The sequence below is a fragment of the Pteropus vampyrus genome, unplaced genomic scaffold, assembly GCF_000151845.1.
Source record: "Pteropus vampyrus isolate Shadow unplaced genomic scaffold, Pvam_2.0 Scaffold953, whole genome shotgun sequence".
Classification (NCBI taxonomy): domain Eukaryota; kingdom Metazoa; phylum Chordata; class Mammalia; order Chiroptera; family Pteropodidae; genus Pteropus; species Pteropus vampyrus.
This window is the reverse complement of record NW_011889734.1, coordinates 60,997-71,707: the sequence shown is the minus strand read 5'-3', so window position 1 is coordinate 71,707 and position 10,711 is coordinate 60,997. Positions and strand designations below refer to the sequence as shown.

Below are 10,711 nucleotides of genomic sequence, written 5' to 3'. Positions count from 1 at the left end.
GTCCTCGGCGCGTCGCAGCCGGCAGCGTCGCAGGCACTGGGCCTGCACCCGGGGGTCCGGTCCGCAGCGCCGCCTGGAAATGTGGTTCCTCGAGGCCCGGCGACAGGTGCTGCTTGACCGAGCCCCGGGTGCTCCGCCGCGCTTTAGTGGAGGGCCGGGCGCCGTCCCTGGCTCCACACACGCGCGCCCTGGATCCAGACCGGCCCACGCACGTGTCGCCTCTGCGGCGCGCTGCTTGCAGGACGTCGAGTCCGGTCGTTTCCCCCGCGCTCGGCTGGCACGCGGCGGCTGTGACCGGGGGCCGCTCACCTGCCTCTGCACCTTCCACCCGCTGAGATCTGGCCTTAACTCCTGCCTGGTCACCTACCTCCTTCAGCCGCTGTACCGCACTAAGCCTCCATCGGGGCGGCTATTTCTTCCAGGTTGGCCCTCAGGCCTTTACCAACCCACCCATCGTGCTGGCCAGCCTCTGACAAGCCCCTCTGATAAGTGGCATTCTGAAATACCCAGTTTCTTAATTGACAGCAAAGTCCCCAAGGGCTGGGACTCCACCTCCCCAGAGAACCTTCCCTATCATGTCCTGTCCTGTGCCCGGGCTAGTTTGGGGTCCCTCCTAAGTCTCCCTTCATAGCCCTTGCCACACAGAATGTAACCACCTCTGGGCTGGCAGCTCCTAGGGCCAGTCTCACCCACCTCTGCCTCCCCAGCACCTAGCACATTTCAAGTGCTCATAACCTGTGCGATGAACTAATCCAGCCAGTCACTGAGGTCCTAAGAAAAGCTCCCTTCGTTCTTGCCATCCCTCTTCCTGCTCTCTGCAGGAAAACAAGGGGCCTCATCTAACCTTTTTCCCAGTAAGGCTGGGCCCCCAGCCCCTGTCATGTGCTGAGAGCAGGCCCATCACTGCAAGTGTTAGCTGGGACACAGGTGGCAGAAACCCTTTCCCCCATCTTTATTTCTTTGTGTGTCTGTGTGTGCATATGCACAGACACATGCAGGTACCTGCATTGATCAGAACCCAAGAGGCCAGACATCCCTGTCTCACCACCTGTGGCTCATCCAGCTGGAGCACAAGAACACCTTCCCTTGCTGACAGTGTCCTGGTGGCCCACGTGCTGTGTCTGCAGAGCAGACAACCAAAGTGCCTGCTGTTAGTTTGGGGGACAGGAGAGCAAGGTGGAATGAGAGGAGAGGCTGGGCTGCTGCTAGTGCACCCGGAGCAGATCCTGAGGTGGTCACTGAGGCCTTAGGAATGGACGGGATTTCCCAAAGGGCTCTAGACCCAGGAGACCATCAGTTTCACAAAAGATACAGCATCAGAAGATGGAGGGATGCCAAGACAACCATGCCATAGAAACCTAGGGAAGAAAATATCTCCGAACCAAGGAAGGGACCCCTGGTATCAAAAGCCACAGTGGGCCAACACATGCCCATGGGGTTGGGTGCAGGGAGGAAACCAGAGACCTGCTATCACAGAGGCCATGGAAGCCAGAGCGGGCAATTACCTAAAACTTTAACAAGTCCCATGAAAGATCATACTGATCAAGGAGAAAATGTGAAAAAATAAATCTTTTATCCACTGGAAATACTGTCCAGAAAAAGAAAGGATGAGCAGACACTGGAAAGTGTACTTTCAGCTCAAATATCTGGTATAATGTTGCTGCCGGATTATATAAAAACCTTTACACATTACGCAGGATCCCAGACCCTCAGACCACGAGGCACACCCCGGAGTGCGGGGAAGCTGGGGAGGAAGGGAAGTCCTGTCAGGGTCACAGTGTCCTGTCCCAGGAGCACAGCTGCTCAGGCACCTCAATATTTGCCTGACTGTGGGCTCTTCATCCCTGAAAACACCAAAGCTGAGAAAACAAGTTAGTTAATAAAGGGTAAAAATTTCTCTGTTTGCAAGATGATGAATTTATACACTCCATAGTCACATTCTTGCTTTGACCTTTCTTCATGCCAAAGTTCAGTTATTTTGATGGAATTTATTTGGATTTTCCGCAATATGCTTTGGGTGGTGGAATATTTGCACAAAGAATGTTTTCTAGTAGACACAGTTACGAAAATGTCATAAGGTAAGAAAATAGGTCACAAACTAGGAAAAGAAGATAATAGGAAGAAATACCCTTTATTTTTATTATTTTAGACCAAGGTCGGCATTATTTGTATATGACATATGATTATAAACATTTGGCAATTGTGGATATATATAGGAGTGTTAGTTATCAGAAAGTACCTGAGCGATTGCTACAGCCCCCCAAGGTGAGTGTCTCTGATGTCAGACAAGGGTCTGTGGGTGGCTGTGATTACATGTGACTGACAGGACTGATGCTCCTTGTCCCCAGGTGTCCTGTCCCAGGTGCAGCTGCAGGAGTCAGGCCCAGGACAGGTGAATCCCTCGCAGACCCTCTCGCTCACCTGTGCTGTCTCTGGCGGTTCTGTCACTAGCAGTGACTACTGGAGCTGGATCCGCCAGCGCCCTGGGAAAGGGATGGAGTGGATGGGATACTGGACAGGAAGCACAAGATACAATCCAGCATTCCAGGATCACATCTCCGTCACGGCTGACACGTCCAGAAACCAGTTCTTCCCGCAGCTGAACTCTGTGACAAGCGAGGACACGGCCATGTATTTCTGTGCGGGAGACACAATGAGGGGACCTCAGTGTGAGCCCAGACACAAACCTCCCTGAGGGAGACAGGAGGGGGAGCTGCAGGGGCCGATCAGGTCACCAGGGGACGCTCAGGTCACACAAAGCACAGCACACACAGACCAGCCCAACAGCAGGTGCAGAGGGAGGTGGGAAGGGGCGTCCTGTTTGGAGCAGCGATTTCCTCAGTTCTCAGCTGCCCACTGAAACAAACCTCACTTTTTCGACGTGGCTCTAAATTTTTCTGTTTTCACTGCAGACTAAAATGAAAACGTACCTTGTCCGTAGACAACATATCACTGGTGACTAGGGACCTTCCTTCACCAGTTTTCTATGTGTGTGTTTTCATGTCTCAGCAGAGGGACAATCCTGAGGGCTGTCTTCTTCCCTGTGGCTGGAAAATACCTGCACAAAGAGAGACCCGGCACAGTGCAGACTCCTGTGTGCTGAGCTCAGGCTCTCTGCCCCCACAGTCACACACTGTCCCCACATGAGCTCTCCCTTCAGACAGGACACATGGCCACAGGGGTAGGATCAGCCACCAAGACTCTAACCAATGCCGTTTCTGTCCGGCCTACAACACATGACCCTCCAGGTCTTCACTTCCTCGGGTGGATTTTGAAACCCACCCAACACGACCAGGTGTCATCTACTGTCCTAATTTCACTAAGTCTGTCCTACAGCCTGAGCTCCATGGGGCTGGAGCCCAACTCAATCTCCCAGCCTCCACCCTGGCTGGTGACAAAGGAGAGATTACGTAAATACTTTGCATTCACGTGTCTCCAGTTCATCTCCTGTTATCCCTCTAACATGTTTGTCCATTTGTGGACCCCCGAGGCAGGTTATCCTCAGGGGGTCTAATGTGACTTGCTTAGCATGCATGTCATGCACGCATGTGATTCAAGGTCACGCAGGCATTATGGAAGGACAAGTCTGGGACACAGTTGGCTGCTGACCCATGGGCACCACTAAGAACTCAGAAACCTGATGAAAGAAGATATCTTGATGAACCAGCGTATACAGAGCATCAAGCTAAACACCTCATTGTGGCCATGGTGAGCCAGGGGCCAGGGAACACGTTGGATATGCTGGTCACTTGTCATGTCTCCTTCTTTACACAAAGCTCAAGTCCTAGTGGGGTGGGACCACCACACCATGACCTCATTTAGCCTTTCAAGCCTCCTCAATGCCCTATTTTAAACACCAGCATTGAGACATCAGATTACAGGATAATAATTTCGAATAACCAAACTCAATTCATAGGATTCTACCAATGGAACTTAAAATTCATGTCTTTTTTATGTAAAATACATTAACTCTACCCCAACTGTCCCAAATGTCATACCCATTACAGGACTAACTCTAAAGTCTTAGGTCCAAATCTCAACGAACTATCATCTCATCAGATATTGGTGAAACTTGGCATATGATTCAATCTCAGACTAAAATCCTCTCCAGCTGAGAGTCTATAAAACATGATGAATTATGAGCTTCCAAAATATGATGGAGGGGCTGGCATAGGGTGGAAACCCTCACTCTACGATGATTAAAGAGGAGAGAGGGAAGGAGGGAAGGGCGCCAAGCTGGTCCAAACGCTGGCGAGGCAAGTCCCATGGGACGGTAGGTTGGAGACAGTCCTCTTTGGCTGGATGCCTACACTCTTTACTTGGTGGGTGGGGGTCACACCTCATGGACACGCTGAGGTGCTGTCTTACCATCTGGACTCTCTGTGACTCTGCTGGGTGGCAGTCACACCCCTGTCACTGCCAGGTGGTGGACGATCCAAAGGCTTTGATTGGAGGCCATGTCACCTGTTACACGGAGTCAACCCTGATCCTCTCTGAGTCTCCTCCAAGGCCATTTGTCCCCCTTCTTAAAAATACTGCATCTTTACCGCCAGTGTGGGTTATGATCCTGTTTTGTAAAATCCGTGAAGTCTGACATCTCTCTTCATCCCACCTTCTTCTCCCCTTCATTTCAAAGAGGCATCGCTTCTGCCGGACTCATCGCACCTCCCTTCCTGCATGACGCTGAGATGGCTGATGAGACCCGCTGGTCAGGCCCCAGATTGATTGATTGATTGATATTATTTTATTTAATTATTTTTTACATTTATTTTTTATTTCCCTCTGCCCCTCCCCTCTGGTAACCACTAGTCCATTGTCCTTGTCCATTACTCTCTGTTTCTCTTCTTTTTTGTTGCTTTTAGGTTTACATCACATATATAACTGTTACCATGTGATTTTTTTTTTTTTAATGAAATTGTTTTTAGCAATGCCTTTTCTGCCCTCTTTAGAAGATACTCCACAATTTTGGCTTATGGATGGACTGGCCACTTGTCACAACTCCACATTCTGATTTGCACTTGATTCATACAGCTGTCTTTGCTCCATCACTGTCTTATCACATTTTATTAGAAAGTAGCAGCATGAACCAAACACTCCTTCCCTTAGCTTAGTAATCCCTGCGGTTAAAAACACACTCTCACTGTTCACAGCTCTACCTTCAGCTTCACCCTAAAACCTGGCCCCCTACTCACTTTGACACTTTTTGACAAGGTCACATGTCCTCCAGAACCGGTGACCTGTTCTCATTTCCATGGACACCTTGTCAGAACGGCTCCCAATGTCCACACTCCAACCACCGCTGTCCTCGTGACTGTGTGCGCCTTCTCTTTGAGTGTGGGAGCTTCCTCTACGGCTCTCTTGTCCTCTCTGAGCTCTCCGCACAATCACCTGTAACACCCCTCTCAGCAAGCTTGGAATTTTCTAGCAGGCACTTAAAAGTCTCCCACCTCCTACCTATCACCTGCTTCCACGTCCATGTACATTTTCTTCGATGCTTCTTCCAGCAGCACCCACTTCTCAGAACCACAATCTGCCTCATAAGCTCAAGTTGCCATTACAATTACCAATGACTGAGTGGCTTAAATGACAGAAATTTATTGTCTCACATTGTGGGGACTGGAAAAGCCAAGGTCCATGTTCAGAGACCTTGATTCCTAGTGAGAAATCTTTCCCTCAGGAAGACAGCTGACTTCTCGCTGTAATCTCGCATGCTGGAGAAAATGAGAAATATCACTCTTTCTATTCATTTTCATATACAGCAACCAGTTCTAGTAGACAAGGACTTATACTTAACCTCATTTATCCCTAAACTTCCCAAGAGTCCTTCTCCGGTACAGTCAACTCTGTGTTAAGGCTTCACCTCATGAATGCTGGGGGATACAGCGCAGTGTGTAGCAAGCTCCCAGGCTTAACTGTGAGCAGGTTCACTGACCAGAAGGATGTTCATCACGTTCTTGGTTATATGAGCACAGGCACAGGTTCCTGACAGCAGCGCTTGCGAGATGTCCTCACGCAGAGACCAGTGCCTCTCAGATGGGATCGTGGACCTCGTGTCCCAGCGCATCCTGGAAGCCAGGACTCCTGCATCTCCTCTCGCCTGCTCTCAGCGCCACCTGGGACTGAGCGCTCTCATGGATTGGCTTGTGTTTCTGGAGTGACAATTCCTGGTCCTGGAGTGAGGTGACACATGCACTTTTTGAGTCCAGCCAGGGGGACCAATGCCCTTTCAAAGTGATCTCACCTGAGGTCTAATAGGTCCCTTGCTGTTTTTTTTTTTTTTTCATATCCCAGCTTCCTGAGAGAGACTTTACATGGCTACGACGTTCAGAGATTTCACGTCCAGTGATGTCTGTCCAGGTGCCACTTAGACATAGTGAGATTAGATCCCTACATCTAGTACAGGTCAAGGTGACCTCTGGTGTGTGCATCTAATTCACTGAATAGTGGAAGTAGACTATGCATTGGGCCACATGGTGTGTATCTGCAGAGTTTCTCAGAAGTGTCCTTCATTAGAGAAACCTAAAGAACATAAATGGTCCAGGAAATTCCCAAGAGATTCTGGAATCAGGGAACTGCTGCCTATGTCAGTGCATCCATTTGCCCCAGGGAAGGGGCTCCCTGGTGGTTCACAAAGCCCTTGAATGAAGCCTCCCTGCTGGGTAATTGGGAGTGAGTGAAGCCAATTCACTATATCAGGAGGTGAAGCCAAAAGCATATGGTGTCCCTGAGGGAGCATCCTGAAGTCAGGGCACAGACATTTAACACTGTCCTAGAAACATTGTGAGGTCATGCCGTCTGAGCCCAGACAGAACCCTCCCCTGCATCATGGAGGCTGGACTGCAGGGGGCCATCAGGATCCACCCCGCAGGGGTTGTGAGCCCTGAGTAGGGGCAGAGCGCATGGGGGAGGGGATTCTTCTGAGGGCTTGGGGCTTCCTCTTTCCAAAGATCACCTAAATTTCCAATTAGACAGAGACTGCAGAAGCAAAAATCGATGTGACATTCGGTAGGACCATTTTCCAATCTCAAGAAAGCAATGAGAACCACACATCAATGGACAGGTATGGGGCTTCTAGACATCTGAATTGTGAGGAGCTGGTGGCAGGGTGTGTTTTACTAGGTGTGACATTTAAGAGACACCCTGACGCAGGAATACGAGGTGTGACATCAGAGCCCAGATGCATCCAACGTCCCCATGTCACTCAAGGAGGAAGCGCAGTGAGGAGACTTCCTGTTGGACTCGTTCCTCAGAGAGAAAAGCTCTGTCTACATATAGATCAGGCCCCTGACAGGGACACATATGCACAACAAGCATTTGTACCTGGGACTTCATGTGCTTATTGACCACGGTTTCTGTGTCATCAACTTCTCTCAGGTGAGGCCAAGAATTCAGCTATGAATACTGTGCCTCATGAATATGCAAATGAGCCAAGGTGCATTAGGTTAAATAGGGACCTGTCTGTGTCCTCACAGCACCCACCATCATGCCTTCTCCATTAGAGGCCCTGACAGCACCACCCTCAGCATGGACTAGAGCTGGAGCGTCCTCCTCCTGGTGGCAGTGGCAACAGGTAAGGGGATCCCCAACCCTGGGCTGATGAGGGCACCAGGACCAGTCAGGGCTCTGCACCCACTGCTGTCTCCTCTCCACAGGTGTCCATGCCCAAGTCCAGTTGGTGCAGTCTGGGGCCGAGGTGAGGAAGCCTGGGGCCTCCGTGAAGGTCTCCTGCAAGGCTTCCGGATACACCTTCACCAGCTACTATATGCAGTGGGTGTGACACACTCCAGGAAAAGGGCTTGATTGGATTGGACGGGTTAACCCTAACGATGGCAGCACAAGCTACACACAGAAGTTCAAGGGCAGAGTCACCATCACCACAGACAAGTCCAGCAGCACAGCCTACATGGAGCTGAGCAGTCTGAGGCCTGAGGACACAGCCACATATTACTGTGCGAGAGACACACAGTGTGACGACCCACATCCTGAGAGTGACAGAAACCCTGAGGGAGAGGGCAGCAGAGTGGGGCTGAGGAAGGAAGGGAACAGTGTCCTCTGACTTCCTCACACAGAGACAGAAACCTGACAATATAAGTGACACTCTCGCGAGCACACCCGGCCCTCAGGGAAAGATGTCAGGACTCCAGGTGTCCTGCAGGAAGATGAGGGACAGCGTTTCCTGACAGGTCCCTGTCATTTGTCATTGCTTCTGCAGAGGGCACATATGCACCTCCCTGGTCTCTGGATGAGGGGAGTTAGTACAGGAATCGTCTAGGATTACGTGTTGGTGTCAGATTCAGGGTTTGGACTGCAGATCCCCCAGCCATTCCTCTCACTTTCCCCTGTTTCTGAAAAGGAATTATGCTTCAGTATAGGTAAGTATAAAGACTGAAGGGTGAACCCCTACTGCCCAGTCTGAGGTCCAGCACCAGGCCCATGACTTTCTGGGAGGATGATCCCAACTCCTGGTAGCAAAGTCACGGTGACGGGTGAGCCAGGTTCTAGCACAGTCCACCTCAGTTCTCTCCTACAGGGCTGAGCTCCTGAAGAGGGTCCTCCCCTCTGACCACAGCCCCCAGTGTCCCTGTCCCTGGGGCAGGACTGCTGTCCTCACACATGGGGAGCAGTGTGGGGAGACCCTTGATGACGTGGGACCCACGTACAGCCTGTGTGACTTTCCTGTCCCTGCTGAATCACAGTACCACACACTTGGGGTACAGTCTACACACGTTGACTCCTCACAGTCTGGAGTTCACAGCAGGAAGTCAGTCCCCCTGGAGAGACATCAAGGTTTTGACAGGACCACACGTGCACAGAGGCTAGGAGTGGGGGCTGTGATCTGAACATGTGTGCTCCCCAACATTACGTATTGAAATCCTAACCCCGCAGGATTGTGGTAGGGGGTGGGGGTCTCTGCGGGGTGCTGGATGACAAAGCCAGGGTTCTCATGAAGTGAATTAGCAACTGACTAAATCAGGCCGCAGAGACCATGCGTGTCACTTCCTCCACCTGAGGACACAGCAAGAGCAAACCAGATATGACCCAGGAAGAGGATCCTCCCCAATGGTGACCATGCTGGCACCTCGATCCTGGATTCCCACCTCTTGAACCTTGAGAAGTGAATGGTTGTTAATATTAAATTACTCAGAAGGTTTTGTTCTCTTACTGCAGCCTGAGCAAACTCAGACAGTGGTCTGCTTCTGTGTCTTTCTTGGTCCAAGAGCCGCTTTCCTTACATCCTGACTCATGCCCCGTTCTCCATCCCTACAGCCTGGAGGAAGTCACCTCACATCACTGGTCACATTGCATCTTTCCTCTCCTGGAGTCTTATCTCCTCTGCCTCGCTCTGCCGTGAACACTTGTGGCTGTATTAGGAGTGTCTCAGATAAAACAGGAAGCCATTTACCTCAAGACGTCTAATGGTCCTGGCATGACAACGTGCCTTTTCCCCTGGAACAGTCACAGCTTCGGAGCACAGAGCAACTGAAACAGCCCTCCGAATACTCACATCCATCCCACCGGCCAGTTCCACTAAGCACATCCCAACATCCCCAAAGTTGACTCATTAAAGCATGACCTGAAGCCCAAAATACCGAAGAGCATCCTGTCCTATGTCCCAAGTGTAATCTCTAACTCAACTGTCAGTGAGGATTCGGGTGCATGCATCCTGGGGCATAACTCTCTCCACCTGTAGACCTGTGATCCTAGAAGACCAGTTACCTCATTCTAAAATGCACTTTAGGGCAGGCACATGGTCACAGTCCACACTTCTCCCTTCTTAAGAGAGGAAATGGAAGTTAGAGAGAAATCACCAGCTGAAGATGATTTTACGCACACCTGAGAGAACTCCATTGGGTCTTAGGACCTGGGGATGAGCTGCTGTGACTCAGACCCAACCTCTGGCCTGTCGCTGTGCCCTCGGATCCACCTTCCTGGGTCCTGAGGATCTGCCTGATGGAAGAGGAGCCCACTCATCACCTGTGTGTGAGGACTGAGACTTGACGTCTCCTTTCACTTTGTTCTCTCTCTGTGACTTTAAAATGTCCACCAACAATGATCAAATTGGAAGGAAGGTTTTAGTTAAAACAGTTGCAACTGCAGTATCGCCACAGGAGAGAGTCGGGAGCACCACTGGGAGCAGCAGAGGCAGTTGGGGACTTGTGGCCTAGGGGTAGATGGTGGGGTCAGTTGACAGAAGTAACTAAGAGGGGACATGTTTTACACAGGAAGGTCCATATGCCTGTACCGGGAGGGACACACCACTGAATGCTGAGTAAGGGGAAGGGCCGGGCGCGTCTCTGTTCCTCTGTTGGACTTTGAAGGAAATGTGTGCTGAGGACATCAGGGGGTCAGGGCCTCCAGGGAGGTCAGGGCCTGCAGGGGGCATACACACCCCAAGGACTTGTGTCTCAGCCCCAGCAGCTCGTGCTGATGGAGACTCGGGGCTGGTTTCCTATGTGATCTGCAGCTTCCTGTCCTTGTAGCAGTGTCAGAGGAACCTGTGTACACTTACTATTCTCTGCTCACCTCCAACATTTCTGTATATAAAATGTTCACGTTCTTTTGAGTTTTTTATTGGTAAGGAAGGACACATTTCTCACTTGCACAAACCATAGGGTTTCACTTGCAGAGGCAGAAATGACTCTACCCATTGTCACCAGGAACAGAATCCTAAGAAAGCTTAAAATACTTGCCTGAAAAATTAGCAATCTGA

The 10,711-nt window shown here is 50.7% G+C and overlaps 1 gene segment (V, D, J or C); it reads left to right on the top strand.

Moving 5' to 3' along the window:
• Positions 1-7,777, top strand: part of LOC105309948 — a 9,137-nt gene extending 1,360 nt beyond the window's left edge. Inside the window, 3 exon segments of the V gene segment in view lie at positions 2,257-2,265; positions 2,349-2,639; positions 7,653-7,777. Of these exon segments, the coding sequence occupies positions 2,257-2,265; positions 2,349-2,639; positions 7,653-7,777 (425 nt within the window).
• The last annotated feature ends 2,934 nt before the right edge of the window (positions 7,778-10,711 follow it).